General features: G+C 39.0%; 1 protein-coding gene across 1 annotated transcript in view; it reads right to left on the bottom strand.

Moving 5' to 3' along the window:
- Positions 1-18,102, bottom strand: part of MAP7D3 (MAP7 domain containing 3) — a 45,572-nt gene that overhangs the window by 9,082 nt on the left and 18,388 nt on the right. Inside the window, exons 5-13 of the mRNA XM_075513233.1 lie at positions 16,291-16,405; positions 15,295-15,327; positions 10,160-10,261; positions 7,619-7,717; positions 7,117-7,215; positions 5,899-6,024; positions 3,658-3,803; positions 3,153-3,283; positions 2,325-2,569 (exon numbers count right to left, since the gene is read on the bottom strand). Coding sequence (XP_075369348.1) covers positions 2,325-2,569; positions 3,153-3,283; positions 3,658-3,803; positions 5,899-6,024; positions 7,117-7,215; positions 7,619-7,717; positions 10,160-10,261; positions 15,295-15,327; positions 16,291-16,405 — 1,096 coding nt within the window. The remainder of the gene's footprint in view (positions 1-2,324; positions 2,570-3,152; positions 3,284-3,657; positions 3,804-5,898; positions 6,025-7,116; positions 7,216-7,618; positions 7,718-10,159; positions 10,262-15,294; positions 15,328-16,290; positions 16,406-18,102) is intronic.

The raw sequence follows: 18,102 nt of genomic DNA on the forward strand, positions 1-18,102 counted from the left end.
GGACATGGGACTTCCCAACATGATTGCTAACATGCCTTAAGAAGGTTCTTCCAGCGTTTTATACTCAGCTCCATTTTCCTTCTACTCCCACTGTCATTCCTGATAAGAACTATCTTTTTCTCAAAGGACCTTTTTGTGATGGAAGGGGAAAGAGGGAAACAGGCAAGAGAAATGTCTCAGAACAATTGTAAAATGTACTGTTAGTTGGATGGAAGGAAGATTCCAATATATTTCAAGGCAAGTAATTTATTCACAATTAATCTAGGAATCATATTCCAAAGCCTTCACTACCCAGATACAAAAAAAGTGAGGCTCCATGATAGTTTATTACCTATCATCATGCATAAGGTGAGAGCTCATGAAGGAGCACTTCTTATGCTTTAAGTTGAAACAAGCCTTTTAACTCTCAGAGAAGCTGCGAAAGGCTGCTGCCAGAAATGACAACTGCTCCAAGTCACTGAAAAATAAAAAGTGTTTTACTGCAGAACAGTATATTTTAGTAGGAAGACACAAAAAAACCAAGACAAAAACTTGATTGCTGTCTGTCAGCAATGGGCAATCAAGTTTAGTTTGAAGGAGAAGAGATGGTATGAAGACACAAGTGCACAAAGCTGAAATTAGGTTGAACCTACAAGACCTAGAGACTGATTTGCCACATGCCATTCACTGGTGTGCTCTGGCTTCAGAAGCTGTCCAGAATATGGTATTGCACCAACCCACAGGGTGAACAGCCTACACAGACCTGTAAAATGAAAATTGCCTTGAAAGTTGAAAGCAACTTTTTCTTTTTAAGAACAAAGATTTTGCCTCACTTAGCAATATTGCAGTGTACCAAAACATTCAAGGAGATAAATGAAATAATCTCTATGTTGAGGAACATGCCCACTATTTCCTTATCTTCTATGTGTCAAAGAAAAAGAGCTTCACCCAGCCCTAGTATGAATCACTACAAAGATGACTAGCTTGGAGATTACCAATAAAATAAAATGGGAACATATAAACTGGATTAATACAGTTCCAGAAGTCAGTGTAGAGGAGACAGGTGAGGCATCCAAGGAACAAGGACAGGTGTTCTTGTTCCAGAACCACTGGAAGATACAGAAATAGGACACGTTATGGCGGTTTCAACCAACCGATAACATTGATCACAACTAGTTATGCCCCCTCTAAGGCAGGCAAGACATTTATCACAGTAATGTAGCACATCGAGGGATGGACATTCTGACTGCAAAGATAAATGACGTGACACTGAAGACAGATATGCAACTTCATACAAACATCCACGTTTGACTATGACATCCAGGCTTCCTTCTAGAGGAACGCATGCTCAAAGAACTGTACCATAAATGAGTTCTTCAGCTGACTAACACTATTTCACATCCAACATTGAGCAGTGCCAGGAAGAGCCTCAGAAATAACAGACAACTGCAGCAGCTGAGGAATGCACAACAGGAACTGTACATGCAGTAACGTGCAGCAAGCATATGTTCCCACTTACCTTGTGCCTGAAGGATTTTCACCCCCAGTACTGCCACTGGCTGTAGCTTAAATTCCAGAGATCCCTCCTTTTCCTATTAAGTCTCCCCTAAGTCCTTCTCCATAGAGAAGTGCCTGCCAGACCTCATCAGAAGGCTCTCCCAGATTCTGTTCTGGAGATGGCAGATGGCATTCTTCCGGTAAGAGGGACAGAGGCTGTGCTTACTTGGCACGATGAAGACGACTAGGAGACTAATTGCTTATCCGGTATATGACTCTCCTTAATCTACCACGATAATTTCTCAGTGTGACCTGTAAACTGACCACTTTTTCCTGAGGCAGCAATGATTATAGATTCACTGGAATCGAGACTGAGGCAGCCTTCTAGCTTTGTGAAAACTGGCTCTCAGCCTGTGATGCACCAGTAGCTGATTTCTTCCTCCAAGCAGGCCTCTACACAAGGGATTTTAAGAACTACCAGCTGGACTGAAAGACCTTTGCATAATTTTAACTATTGACTTTGCAAACCCAAGCTATTAGATACCTTAGCTAGTGTGGCTCAAGTCCAAAAGGCAAACAGGATTTCTTCTTAAAAGTACAGTACATGCAGTAATATTGAAAGCTCCTGACTTAAATCTCCAAGTCAAAAAAACCAACTACTGCACTAAAATCCACACCCCGAAGTCATACCATGTAAAATTTTGTATAAATAATCAGCAATGAACAGCTTCTGCCTTAAAGCATCCTACCCTCCAGTGGTCTGCCTCACAAACAAATTATTTCACCAGTCCTAGCACACACTGGAGATGTCTTGAATAAGAGTGTGTCAGTCACTGAGAAACACTCACCTTCTTTGGTCTTTGTGCTAGCTGCTGCCGCATCCCTGTCCAAGGCTGGTGAAGCACCTTGCTCTTGTCCTGTTCCTTCTGTGCTCTTATCCTTTGGTTTGCTCTCTGCTTCAGTTTTCTTTTTGGTAATGTTTATAACACCGGGTGTGAGAGGTGGACGTTGGATGGGTGCCGGTTTAGAGACTGGAGTAGGAGATGGCGGCCGTTGTTTTGACACACTAGGTGAAGGTGGGCGAGTCTTTTGTCTGTTGAAATAAAGAATATTTTTCAGGGCTAACACTGAAAACCTCAAACATGCAACTGAGGACAGCAGCCTACTTTGGTTAGTTTACATTACCTACCTCACTTTTAAAAATAAACCCACCCACAAACTACTGGTGCCTTCCTCATAAAACTCAAATACAGGATTCCAAAATACCCTGAGCACCTGGACTCACTACTTGTGGGCTAACATCAAAACAGGTCTGCTAGCCCAGACCTCTATTTACTCCACATCAAGGATGAACTCTGTGATTCCAATCCAAGAAACTTCCTACACTAATACAGGCAGATCAGCTTATTCAGAAGTTTGCATGCTTCCTGTTGGTTTTAGTGCACAGACTGTACAAAAAACCAGGGTGTACTTTGTCTGCACAAAAGAGACAAAGGTTCAAGTAAGAGCTGCAACCCTACTGTGGAAAAGGGAAATTGGACCAAAAACAAAGTCCTTATGTGTATAAACATGGCATAGTGTAGGCCATCCAAATTCTAACAGCACAGCTGTCTTGAGACAGGAAGCATCCTTCATTTCATTCTGAATAAAAGAACATACTTCACACGGACACATACCTAACTGTAGAAGGTGATGGAGGACGCTTCACCAAATTAGCAGGAGAGGGGGATCTTCTACGGGCAGACACAGATGGCGAGGGAGGGCGTCTTAAACCAGAACCTGGGAACGTTTTTTCCGTCTCTGATTTCTAAGATGATACATAAAAACAAAATAATACTCACTCTCTAGAATACATTACAGACAGAGGAGCTGCTACCCCAACAAACATACAACTTCTCAACAAGACGTACTTTACATTTCCTTTATGTTCCAAAACACAGACCCAGTCAATAAGTTACCTAAATTAAACTTTGGGAACCATAAGCAGCAAACAATATGCCTTTAAGATACCAGAGAGATCAAGAACCATAAAATCCCAATTTGATTTCAATACTGTGTTTTTTAAGCAAATGCTATTGAACATTTCAATAAGCAAGCAAACTGTCGAAACAAGATCCCATCCCGAGCTGTTCCAACCCCCCCGATTAATACAAACCTAATTCCTGTGGATTTTCAACAAACCTGGGTTGAATCTGGTGAACTTGCATCAGATGAAGATACAGAAGACTTCAATCTGTCGATGCTACGACTGCGCACGGGCACTTTAGGAGTTGGGACTGGGGAATTGATGGAACTGGCTGAAGCTGAACGAGGACAGAGGTGAGATTCTATAAAAGTTAGGAATTTGACAAGACAAAACGAGAACCAAGTGCACAGCATAAGAACAGGAGAAAAGGAAGAGGGAGAAAGAGAGAAAGAAAGATTGTGTGTGTTAGAAACCGTACAGAGAAACACCACAGGCAGCGCACGTTGCAATGGGTCACGGACACAGACACCACCACCACACGATTAGTACTTTGGAAGCAACAGCACCAAGAATGCAGCAGTCTGGAGTAGATAAAAATAAAATGCTTTTCCAAACAACGTCTACATTTGCAATATACCAGTGTTACTTTAATTTTAGTCAAACTGCATCTAATCACAAATACTTCGGTTTTAATGGCTTACTTTGGTTTTAATGTATCTTTCTTTACAACTTCTTCATGACAGATTCAAATTTTAAGCGTGTTTCCCCCATACTCAAGGAGGAAATCTTCTTTCTTTTCAAAGAGTATTTATAAAGCAGCATTACATCAGGAATCTGAGTATTACTTTACAAACTTTTCTTGTGAAATAAGCAGTTGCACAACATTATGTTATTCTACTTTCCCTCTCTGACCCCTTTATTACTATATGTGTGCCCTTTATCCACATTAACAAATCAAAAGAAGTGGTGTAAAAGAAACCTATCAAGAGAACAAGGTCAACTGTTAAACTAAAAATACCTTTCCTACCTGAAGTGTCAATCTCTTCACATATAAGGTATTGAAAGAAATAGGATCTTCTAATTACTTTTTTCACTAACATAATCATAGATGGATAAGCATACATAGATGTAAAAATCTACTTCTGAAACTAGATATTAATTTTTCTACAGTCTCAGCAAATTGTGACAGATGTCAACACTTAATTTTGTAACTTTATGGAAAATACATTTTATTTTTATATTTACAGCATTTGTGCAAGGAGAACTGCATTCTGTTTGTGCATAGTTTGTGCTAAAGCACAGGTACGTTTCTACTGAAATGAAGAAAGTACCTCTAAGTAAACTGATAAAAATGTAAGTTATCTTTAATTCAGCAATAGTGAATAAATCACATGCTGTCAGTAACAGTGAAAAAGACGGTATTTCCCCACATGACATGAACTGAAATATTCATGGTAAAATAAAAGCAGCACATAGATAGGTGTGCAAAAATAAGACCATTGACTACAAACCAAAAAAAGTAAAAACTGATTATTACACAAGGGGAGCAGTGTAGAAATGTCACCATTACCAACAAGGACCAAGTTAAGTGGCATAAGATAAAAAATAAAGATGGAATAACATACGTAAGAGGAAACAAGCAAAACTGGGAACGCAAGTTGTAAGGTAAGAGAGGAGAAAGGACTCCACATTGGTTCCAGATATGCATTTACTGGGGCATTGTTACAACCAATAACAATTATAAGACATGTGGGATGCACCTAGGGCTTGCCCACAATGCAGAGATTCCTGTGCTAGTACTAAGCTGAGCCACAGTGTGGGCTTATCAGCTCAGTCTGGACCAATATAAAATTGCTTGAGCCAGCCAGGGTTTCTCTACAATATCTTCTCCTTCTAGTATGCCTCTACTTCTACAATCAGCCTGAGTGAAGCCAGCTCAGGGCTCCCTGTACTTATGTTAAGATAACCCCTTTGTCATGTTCCTACAAGAGTTTTTCCCCCTAAAGAAATTTAGGCTTTGCACTTATTCCTTTCAGCCTCCTTTGAAATTATATGTTTGTTTGGGTTTTTTCCCTTTCATTTCCTAGCACTGTTCTCTGACCAGTATGTCTCAGATTTATTTGAGGGTAAACCCAAATGCAGATCTCTGTCAGTTAAAAAAAACAACCCACAAACAAAACCCAAAATGAACAGCAGCATCTGGTTCTCTGCAGAGCAAGTAAACTGGCATTGAAGTTTACAAGCCAGTACTATTCTATGGTTTTGTAAAGTAAACATGCAACACAGCATATGACTTGGTTATTACTGACCAAAGAAAATACTGGGTAATATTATACATAACCATATATTAACTGTCTGATTCATACTGAAGTGTAGCACAGTTAGCGACTACCATGTAAGTTCTTGCTTGAAGAGCAAGTGCATAAAACTGTCAGGCTTTGCTGCCCTCCTGTTACCTGAGGGATCTTGTCCATCAGCCGATAATGTAGCAGCACTTTTACTCCTAGCTAAGGAGGCCTGTGTGGGGGCGAGGAGGCGACTGATTACGCTACTGTCCAGAGGACTGAGCTGGGAGCGACGAGCTAAATGATGGGAACAAATCAAAAAGGATCCAACATGAAATCATATAATGGAAAAGACAAGCAGTACAAAGCAAAGGAAGACTGTGAGCATTGTTGCAAATCACAAGTTTTGGAAGAAAAATACTGAAGTCATGGGGAGGGAAATCCAAACAAAAAGCACAGAAGGGTTAAACACTGCAATCTCTTATGTTGCATTTCTTGTCTTCAGCTTGCTTACTACTAATCATTTTAATGTGCAAAGACTGGCATGCCTACAACAGAGATGAATGCTGAAGTCAGTCAAAGTATGGAAAGTTTTTGACCCAGCTCTTCAGAGCTATATTCTCTAGATTGCAGGAAAGGCTGTTCTGACATAATAAACAGAAGACTTGAAAGTCAAAGCAAACTGTTATCGTCAGGCATCATTTGCACACACAAATGCACATGGACAGCACCCATCATCCTCCCACATAGGAAAGATTCTGAAGCAGAATATAATTTCCTCTGTTGGCAATAGCTGCTAAAAAGGAAAGTTTCAGAATTGTTAACTCGAAAGGAAAAACATGTTAGAAAAGTTGCTAGTCTTCAGCTTTAGGAAGAATTCCTACAAAAGAGGTTATTTGTAACCTAGTGGGGAATACACAGACCAAAAGAGACTGACGTGAGAACAGGTTTCTTTCTTCATTTGCATGCACAAAGTTTAGGCCAGCAGCAGGAACAAAGAAGTCGCTTTTAAACTGAATAATGAAAGAGCTTAAAAAGCAAAGGTAAGATTTAACTAAGAAGTGAACATATCAGTGACATTTTTACTATATCTTAACGTTTAAACCTGCCAGCTTTCAAATAGTCTCTCTCTCAAGCAGAGAGACATTTTGCTCTGAACTTACACTTCCATTTAACAAAGTCAAAGTCCTTCTTACAGGATTTCTTTTTTGTCGAAAGGGAAAAATTTAACCTTTACCATTTACAATTTTATCTTTACCACTGGATAACAAAAAAGCCATTAAAAAGTCCTAAAAATTTAAGAACCAAGGAAACTAGTGAAGGTAAGCCTATCCAAACTTTACTATGAATGGCTTTAAAAAGAAATATACAGCTTTATGAAACAACCACCTGGTTTTTCTTCCTTTTTCACTTTTTCTAGTTCTGGAGAGGATTGGGGTTTACTACTCATTCTATTCAAAGATGTGCTCCTCTTCTTTTCTGTTCCTCCTAGAGACCAAGCGTAAGGAAGATTATTTTTAACAAGATATTTATATATATGATTTTCTAAACTGCCATTCCCATGCTTTGTTTTTGCCAATCAGCTAAAACCACTGATCTATCATTATGAAGCACTATTTTCTCATGAGCTAAATGGTTTGGCTACCATTTGTCTACTGTCCCCCCACCCTTCCACTTTTCAGAGGAATAAGGCTGATTTAGAGACACAGTTACCCAATATCTGGCACTGCAATATGCATAACGATATTTATGCCACAGTGCATAAACTACATGCACAGCAGTGAAAGCCTGAATAAAAACATTTATAATGTAACTGGGACGTGGTTTAAAGTCAACTTCCAATATCCCATTTACTGCCTCCCAATTCTTAAAACAAACTGGTTTCTAGCACCTTTCTGTTCCACCTCTGAACCTTTGAGTGCTGACTGCTGAGAATGTAGAGGAACTTTGTTATTCAGTCTGTTTAATGAGGCACTTCTCTTTGTGGTACCTGGAAGTGAAAGCGCACGGATTAATTTTGTTGAAAAGCCTGAAAGTCCCCTCCAACACCTGCCCCACTTCCCTAAGATACAGAAGAGTAATTAAGTCACTTTATAGTATGAATCCTTCAGAAGCAGGAAAACTGGATCAGGGAAGAATTACTCTATATAAAGCACGGTTTCTTATATTCCTGCATGTTACTGATCATAGCAGCAGGATGCCAGTCTCAACAGACCTCTTTTGACCTACCAAGGCCATCCTTGTACACCTTTTAAAATAAATAATTGGAAAAGGCCATTGCTCACATTCTGTATGAGTAAGAGCAAGAAACAAAGTGCTCAGCTCAGAATTAACAAAGAACACAGATGATTAAATACTCCACTGATCCAGGGACAAGCATCTTCCTCTCAGTTCCGCATTCTGCTCCTCCACCTTCCCAGGCACATAGACATGGCAGAAGCAAACTGGTTAATTCTGCGACTGTATTTTCTGTCGTTTGAATTTAGCCATCATTTACTAAACAGCCATTTCCTTCTTGAGTGCCAGCTCAAGAGCATAGAATGGCTCTAACTTGCTGTGGTGACCTAAACCAGTCAGTTAGTCGACCTCTATATCGTCGGAGTCCTGTTCAAATTTATTGTATTTCAGGCCACCTGAGAATTTTTCCTCCAAAGCGAACAAGGCTTCACAAAGGATTTCAAGGTATGACAGTAAGTTTGAAAGCAATCCCAATTAGTTGATAATTAGTGACTTCCCTTGTTAGCGGCTTAATTTGTACTTTATAGCCCTGTTTCTGACTCATAGCCAGAGCTGAACCCTGCAGACACATTATATGTAAATATCATTCTAAATCACAAGTAGTCTCCAGTGACTCAGAGCCCCTGCAGCTATGTCAGTAAAGATAGTCACTGATTCCCCTACCAGACATACAGTGTACGAGTACAGGTTTTTCTGCTGCATCACCTTCCAACATGAACCAGCAAAATCACTATTAGCTGTGTCCATGTTAGAGATTCTTCTAGCACAGCTTATTTGATCAAAGGTTGTAGATTGACAGAACACTGCAGCATAGACCTAGTTGAACTTGTTTTCGTATTAAACAGCTCTTAGCTTATTAATGCTTATAATGGGAAAAAAAAAGACAACATTTGGCATACAGGCAGGCTCCTATGAAACAGTGGGAAGATTCCCCACAAGGAAATCGCAGGCTAAAACAAGCTCCTATGTGCTCATGCAAATAATTTTTATTTTTCTTAACAAGTAGATTTGGACAATTCCTTGTGTTTCGTCTTTTTTTATTTATTTATTTGGAGACAGCAGATTGCCATGATTTAAGGAATGACCTTGACGTAACATTCTATAAGGTCTGTTTCACATTTCCTCTCTTCCACATGTATTGGGATGGGGTAGAGGGGAGGAGGCAGACAGGAGACTTGCATGTACAGGTTTACCAGAGAGTGGTAAAACCAGAGATCTATCCCATCCTCTGCATCCCTGTTAAGACTAGTTGGCTGGTGCACGTTTTAAACATGACACGCTGCAGTCAGGAGCTTCATCCACCCCAAGTTGCAATTCAAAATGAGACTGGAAGCCACAGAAATTGGTAGACAATCTCTAGAGTGCAAACGCTCTCAGAAACCCTTAAAAAAATAAAATTAAAGAAATAGTTGGCTTCCAGGCCATTCCTATTCCTTGATAGTCATTGGCACAGTAAGTAACCCAGAATGCTTGCAAGCAGTGGTGTGCACTAACAGTTTAAGAAATGCATAATTTGAGTATCAGTATCAAGATTACACTAATTTATTGGGCTAGGAAAGGGTGTCAGAGCTGCACGCTATGGCTACAATCACGCTAGAACTCCAGGTCAAAACAAAACAATCTCCTCCCACAGGTGTCAAGAGTTTTTCATGCATCCTTCTCTATTTGGTTAAAGCGGAATTCTAATCTTAAAAAGAAAATGTGTGTCTACAGAGTACAGGACTGGCACAACAGAAAGATGTCAAAACTAAGTTGATTTTTTTCCTTCCCACAGGCAATCAAATGACTGAAGCTGTCTAAAAAGAAAAAGGCAAACTTTATTTTTGTACTATTTCTATTTTGCTGAAATTTTAGGGTGTAATTTAAGGCATGCAAACCCCTAAAGATGATGTGAAATGATTTGTGAATCAATCATTCACCAAGATTTGACTTTAGTAAAACAATTACAGAAATAAAAAATAAAAAACCAACAATTTTTACCGTTACTCTTCTCCTCTAACAGAGATCACATCAACTGGGTCAAAGCCCTGAACAGTCAAGCTGGATTAACAAATTGCATGAAATGCATTTGAGATCAAAATATGAAGTGAGTTACAGAGCAAGGGAGGAAGAGGAGTATCATTCCACCTCCTGTCTCCTCCCCAAATAAAAGTTAAGCAGTACACCTGCTACCAGCAGACACACAAACACTTACTTCGATCAGAAGCGTTTAAAAGCGCCGCAGATGATGACAACCGTTTATTCATGACAGCTTCTGTCTGTTTGAGGTTTGCTGTGGAGGTGGACCGCTTGCTGGCTGTGTAAAGAAGCGCTTACTTTAGAATTCATCTTCATACCTGAGGAAGAACCTTTCACACATTGCTATGAGCTAACTTTGGAAGTATTACATCCTGAAAGATATTTCCACTTTGCTTAATGAGAAACAGAGATACTTCCCCCCCCCCCCCCCCCCGCTTTGAACAGACACACCAGTTGTAACGTGCACAGAAAAGGCATTTAGTTTTAGTGGAGTGATGCCAAGATTTTAGGCATATGTATGCAAACAGGTGATTTTTAAACCCTGTGCTCCTAACATGTGAAGACAAAAGCTACTGAGGTTGTGTGTTGTTAACAGACTGACAAGACAGAGAAAGTAACAACAAAACCTGAATAACAATAGTTTCTTCACACAGGTATGTCAAAACGGTTTTTCAATCACTAGTTAACAAAACCAAACCAAAACAAATGCTTTTGGAAGGATAAAAGCAAGTCCTGAGGAAAGGCAAGAAAGCATTCCTATTTCCGATTACTTCCCAAAGGTTGCTCTGACTACTTTAGAAATTTCCAGGTTTTTTTTCAAGAAGCTAGTCCTTAAGTTCATGTTTCCTATCAATTTTGCAACTCTTCTGACAAAAAACTGCCACGACAGGCATTAATTATTTTTTTTGTATGTGTATACACACACACACATATATATACACACATAAAAATCACATCTTGCATGGCAAAATTTCAAGTTTACTACAAGCCAGATAAGTACCTGCTTTTTAATTTCAAATAATCTACTTTCAGGATGAACACTACTCCAGAGTGTGAAAGCCTTGGAAAAGCATGTACCTGTTGCTATGGAAACTCAATAAGCAGAAAACAGTAATGCACACAAAGTAATGCGGACTAGTATAATAAACACAAGAAATTCTACACATCAAACACAAGTAATCGATTTTGCTGGCATATCGGGCAGCAAAGGTGATTAATGTGAACTCATTAGTGCATAAGTACCAAAGGAAAAAGCAGCTCTACTCACCACAGAGGCAGCATCTTTTCCCTTTGGCCAGCATGCTATAGCAGCTCCTTATAGCAAGAGCCAGGACATAAGGATTCCTACAGATAGCCCTGCCTCTGCATCGTACTTTTGACACATGTACCCAACCCAGGCTTCCTGAGCGAGGGGCCTCCTGCCAAACCATGTAAGTGAAAACCAGATTTTGGAGCTGAAGCTACAAAAGTGGCAAGCTCTTGTCACAGTGAACAAGAACAAAGTCCCCATGGGGTAAGACGAAGAAAGGGGGAAATCTATTGAATCCAGTTAAGAAACGAAGACCTGAGATTAGTGGAGGCTTTCCCAACATAACAAAAAAACCTGGCATTTTGTGAATGAAGCCAGAACACTGGGATAACTAAAACAGCCTTGAGAAGTTTTATATACAAAAATCAGGAAACTCATAGTTCATGCATGTGGGTGTTTTCAAAGGAAAAGACTACCCTCTAGCGTCTGCTCTTAAAAAGAAAGCCTGGCTCCTGCCAGAGGTCAAGCATGCACGTCAAAGGCCTCCAAATATCGTGGAGATGCCTCATACAGATTTCTTTTTGTTCAAATTAGCACTTGCATGAAATCTGAGATTTGGTCCATCACTTACTAAGACCCAGAAGGCAGAAGATTAAATCTTGCCTTGAGGAAAACTACACTGAACAAACGAATTCTTTTCCAGCAAGTTTACAAGTTCTGGAGATGGGCTGTGTTGTTTAGTAAAGAGACAAGGGATGAAACTTCTACTAGAAGATTCAAAAGAAAAAATGACAGTCTATATACAACTGTTCAAACAAGAACCAAGTATCAGGTTCTATTTTACAGGGCAACAGAGAGCAGTGGTGAGGGCATGAGCTAATATCCCAATTGATGCCTCGACTGGAAGAATCTAATTGGTAAAGGGTATTCATACAGATACTGGAGTTTTCTTTTTCCGGAAAATTTTAAGATCTTAAGAAGTCAATGCTTTTTTGATCAATACATTTGCAAATACATGATCAGATGGCCTCAACTTTTTCCCTACCTCAACCACAAGACAGCTTCTGCAAACCTGAAAGCTTTGGACAATTCACTAAGAAAAAAGCTTTAGAAGACAGACAGGATGTTCTCGAGTAAGGTAGTCTGGTTACACAGGTAAATTACTCCTTTGTACTTTGGGGGGACAGTTAAATTACTTACATCAAGGGCTTCTAAACGGAAGAAGCATATAGCATAGTCCCACACAATACCAAACTTCTGTATTGTTTTTAATGGAAAGGGGAAAACCAACTGTGACAGCAAAGCCAAATAAAGTGTATGACTGCCATGCAGCAAGGCCTGTAACTGGGTAAGGAGCTGGGAAACATGGTATCTTAAGAAAATCATTATTAGAGAGAGCAGCTCTCAACCTAGCTTCTGAGTTTCACTGAGAGAGGGTGCTGGAGCACTGCCTATCTGAGGCTGGATAAAATTAGGCTAAAGAAAATAAGTTTATCTGTCTCTTAGTTCCTTCCAAATTTCTACTAGGACAAGGAAGCTCTTTATTTAGAAAGGAGAGACTCTGTGACAGCCTAATTTCTATTCTAATAGCACACGTCTCCACTATAGATGCACCTGAACGTCTAGTTTTGCTCAGCAGTCATCACTAAACCTCCCTCATTTAGAAGGACTCCGTCATCAAGGATGCTTTATTACACAGCCTTGCCATTTCTCTCGGCAGACCCACACCCTGCATGTTTCATCTTAGCACTGACAGCAGTGTCATTAAAGTAATATTTGACTCTGGGGCTTTCATCAGTTTTCAAATTTCAGGCCATCAGTGGGGTACTTGGTGCAGTCTCAGTGAATCACATTCTGTGCATAATGCAGAATGGCTGATGGTTGGTGAAATGTTCAATTATATGGGGTTTACTTTCCAGAGCATGCTACCTCTTATCACCCACAAATGCTGCTTTACCAGTCAACGTTCCTAAATATTACTGTTGACACGGCTGGTTCATGGAAGAATGTGTCTGATTTTATATTTTTTTTCACAGCAATACAATAGACAAAAAAGCCTTTAGTCCTAAAATAATGTAAAGAATATTTGAAATCTGTTCCCCCAATGGTTTTCATTTTAAGAAATGAAGCCTTTAATCCCAAATCTGCCACAGAACTGATGGTGGGAAAATAATACTGTATTGAAGCTTGCTCTAGATGTGCTGTTAGAGAAGGTGCACTACTTGGCCACAATGACGTAATGTAGCAGAGCGCATGGTGTCATTTTTCAGAAATCCAAAAGTAATTGTTGTCTTTCCAGCAATTACGCAAATATAAGGTGAAAGGGACCAAATACGGATTTTTTAGAAAGCCAACTAGACTTAGGCATCCTACATGGTTTGGGTAGATTTTAAATAACAATTAAGTGAGGAGCTTCCAGAAAGTTAAAAAGCTAAGGATGACCTTGAAATGGGAATAAATAGGAGAAGCATGAATCCAATCTTGATTCCACATTATCCAGCCCAGGTAAGACAGCTGTACATTTGAAACCTCGATGTAAAGATGAACACAAATTTAAAACAGTGTGGATGCACAAGCGTCTTGGTCAAACACTGCATTATCTGTTTATCTCCACTCAAAATTGGTGCCAAGTTACTTAACTCAATCGACACTAGCTGAACTTATCTGCTCCTCCTGTTGTTACTTTATGATGCATAAGGTACAGCTTAAGTGCCTATTTTTACATCAGGAGTATGTTTGTTGCAAGACACTTTATTTTTAATGTGCTTCAGCAGCACTGTGGTTCAAGTCTTCCTCCATGATCAAAAGGACAGACAAGACTCATTTCCTCACATAAATGAGGAGAGAGCAAAGGACATTGTTTTATGTTTGTTATAAAGTTTAGCTTTACAATTAGATAAGGTAGAAAAGAGTAGAGGAGGAAAAAAAATAGTGCTTTCCTAAACATTTAAGGCAAATGTGATTTCCTAGTTTCAAGGTTAAATGACATTTGGTAATGTGGAATACAGTAATTGGATTTATATATGTTTCCAAGGAACACATGTTAAACAGGTAAACCAATCCAGTCAAACTGGTTAATTTTGGAGAAAATTAGGGATTCATGCTGTGCAGAGAAAGGGAAGAGTGAAGTTAAATAAAATACACATGCTTCTGCTGTGTTGCCAGAATAAGCCACAGTAGTTAAATCATACTCAGTCAGACTTTCATTGCATTTTCAAATCTCATATTGTCAGCATTACGAGACAGCTGTATTGAATTAGTAATGCTGTGAGCATGCACAGATTTTCAGAATTCAGATTTAGCTGGGTCTCAGCTGAGAGCTATCATCTTAAACTAGCTACAAGAAATAATTTTGCTTATTAAACATATAGCCTTGACAAATATATCAGTGATCCAAAGCATTTCTATGAATGGCTCAGTCTGTGCACTGGAAAGTGCCAGAAATCTAATGAAAACACATTTAATACATAGAATTAAGTTTAGATAATTGGACAGATCTCATTTTGCAAAACCCTTAATGGAAAAAGTATCAAACTGCACAAAGGACCCGTTCCCTTTCACAGTTTCAGCAAAATATCATTTGATTTTGCAAATGTTACTTCAGTTGCTGGTAAAACAAAGCAAAAAGAAAACAAACCAAGCCCACCATGTACTTTTTGCAAATCAGGAAACAATGAAAGGGTTCGAAATTGCCCTTAGAACAAAAAGCTTAGACTACTGAACTAATCTATATTCAAAATACATACCACTAAGAATTTCTCTTCTCCTCCCCCACACTGTATCCAGTCATCTTTAAAAACCCAAATGCACATATCCTTTCCCTGAAAATTCCCTCAGGATGCCATGACTTAAGCTGTAGTTTAATTAGCTGGGAGGGATAGTTAAAAACATAGGGGGCTGCTTTCTACTTAGGGATCACATTTGTTGCACAGCTGGCCAAGATCCAGGAAAAGATCTATATGAAGACGGTTTTCCTTAGTTTCAGAGAAACAAGAACTCAAGTTTAAAAGGTTAGTAGTGAGTGTGAAACAACAGAAAAAGAACATTTTAGAAATCAATACCACCAGTTCCACCTTCATCTGCGGTCTGTTGTTCTGTAGAAGAAGAAGGTTTGTAAGCTAAGTCACAAGATCAAATAGCAAACAACGCAAGCTAACAAAAAAATGGGGAAACTGAATATTATAACGATAATTTATGTCAAAGCACTTTCAAACATGTTATAAATAAACACTTAAAAGTCAACACTCAAGCTGACAGAATACACTACTAAAACACACTTGGTACAATTCCACCAATTCAGAAGACAGGCTGAATTGAAGCACTTTTTGTTTTATTTTATTCCTGGACAATAACTTATGTTAAGTTACTTATTGGTGGGGTCTTCCAGTTAGGTAGTGCATGAAAAGATCCCTTCCACTGCAATCCTGATTTGCTGGTCTGACTTCAGAACTTTTACAAGCAGAAATAGTTAATTGTGTAAAACAGGAAACAATCTGAGCTCAAATTAAAGAGCGTTAGAACGCATCACCTAATCTAGAATAGAACCTATTCTCCGAGAAGCTTGGACACTGCCCACTGCACCTCCTTACCCATTACTGATAGTTCCAATAATCAGTTAGCATTCTGTAACTCTAAGGGTGTCTTTAAAACATTTTAGATGTAGTATTACAGTACAACTGGTTTTTTTGTTCTGTTTATCATCAGTCTTAGCACACCATTACATGTACTGCATTTGAAGGACTCAGAATTGTTTTAACATTATACATCACACTTCCCCTTATCTGATGGTTGGGGGCTGGCAATGCAATGCTGCCAGGTGTTGTATTTCCCATGTGGCTTCTCTCTAGCTCTTTCCAAAGTCAAAAATAGCTCTAAGTCTGAGCAGCATTTCAGGGCAAGTACAGATATGAATCTTTCCCCCAACAGCTACCCATAGATCCTGTTTTAAGATCCAAGATAGGAAAGGATGCCCAGGTCCCTATGAATAGTGCTGCACCTGCCAGTGTTCACACATAATATTCTGTGATTTTAGCCATGCTAGAAAAGGTGCTACTTACCTGTTTTGCTCTCTGAATCTGGAGTTACAGACCCTCCCCACGACCATCTCTTCTGTCGTGTTTCCAGTCGCTGATTCCGTTCCAAGGTACGATGCATAACTGCTTCATATCGCTCCTATCATCAAACAACACCTCTATGAAGCTATGTAACTATAAAGCACAGCTATGGCAGAAGACAAAATATAGGTTTTTTTTTTTATTCCCCAGTATGATTTAAAATCTGTTTTACCTATACTGCCTGATAACAAGCTTTTGTTACAAAAACTATCATGCAAAGAATGTTAAGGGCAATTAATGGTTTCAAAACACTGCAAACATGATTAGGTTGAGCTAAAGCACAGATAATCTATTCTACTCTTTACTTAAAATAGCCACCAAACAGATTTCCTATTCAGTAAACAGCATTACTTATTTTCTAAATAGGGATGAGCCCCAAACTAAGTAAAAATAATTGCTTACCCTTTAAACTATCTATATTCTGAAGTTATTTCTAAAAGGTGCTAAAAATTCTCCATTATGAAATACCAAGCATAAGGTTATTTGTATTTTCAGAGAACTACACAAACACTGACCCAAGTCTTAATGGATACTGGCATTAATAGAGATACAATGAAACCAGAAATACCAAGACATGAAGGCAAAACTGTAAAACAGACCAGTCAACTCCAGACCTCAGCAGCCACTGCTGACAAGACAAAGAGGACTGAAAGAAGCTTTCTCCTCTGTCTCCAGGACTAGTAACGCTGATGTGGGAACTTTAGCTCTTGTGCACAAAGATGAACTGTAACCATGCTAGACTGTTTCTTCTCCATAATCAGCCAGGTTTCCATACATGTGTCAACAACAGATTTCTCTTCTGGCATAGTAATATCCCAAGTGATCTTTTGAAGCAGTATTTACTGGTGATACAGTTTTTACTGGAAATTGCAGTTAAATGCCAAAGGGACTCATTATCCAAACATTTCTCCCTCTTGAGGACACAAGACTTTCACCTTCTTTCAACACCATTTCACAACACAAACTAAAAAAGTCGCAGTGTATAACAGACAAAATAAACTTGGAAGGAAGGGAGGAAGGATTCTGTTCACTGACAAAAGATAAAAGTTTTTGTTTGAAATACAAAGCTTAGCTTCCCCTCTGTTAAAGAAACCTGAACTAGAGTTTACCTAAGGTGCCAAAGTACCCAGACATTATGTAATCTGTAGACGGTATTTCCATTGAGGTATCTGAAGTGTGGTAATTCTGCAAAGTCATAGTTAAAGCCATAGGCTTCACTTTACAAACGACAGAAAACCAGTTATCAGCTCAAGACATCAACATAATAAGTTGCACAGCTGTATAGAATAATTGAGTAACTGTGAGAAGACAAGATATCTCAACCTTAGCCATGGCTAGTTGTCTTCAAGACCCTCTTAGGCAGAGAACCACTTATCCTTCCACAGTATTTGCTATTCTAATTCTTCTTCTAGTTTATCTAAGGAAGGTGATTAACTAAATGAGACTTGGCTGAAGTACCAAACAAGAATGTTGGAGACTATGTATTTTTTGATGCACTTCTATCTACTAAATTTACAAGAGCAGATGATAACTTGCTGGCAAATATTGCCCTAAGATAGCTTAGCTTCTTTAAAAGTGATTATTTTCTAATGTCAGAATACAAAAGTCAAGATCTATTTTCACCTTCTGGTTGAAAGCAAGGTTTACAGGTCAAGTGCACACTATTTTCCCACCTGCCGGATTCTTCATGTATAACTCCCTATGTACAAGGTCATCTTCCTCCAGGGACCAAGTAAAAGACAAGGTTAACACCAG

Source organism: Mycteria americana, chromosome 10, assembly GCF_035582795.1.
Source record: "Mycteria americana isolate JAX WOST 10 ecotype Jacksonville Zoo and Gardens chromosome 10, USCA_MyAme_1.0, whole genome shotgun sequence".
In the NCBI taxonomy this organism is placed as follows: Eukaryota; Metazoa; Chordata; class Aves; order Ciconiiformes; family Ciconiidae; genus Mycteria; species Mycteria americana.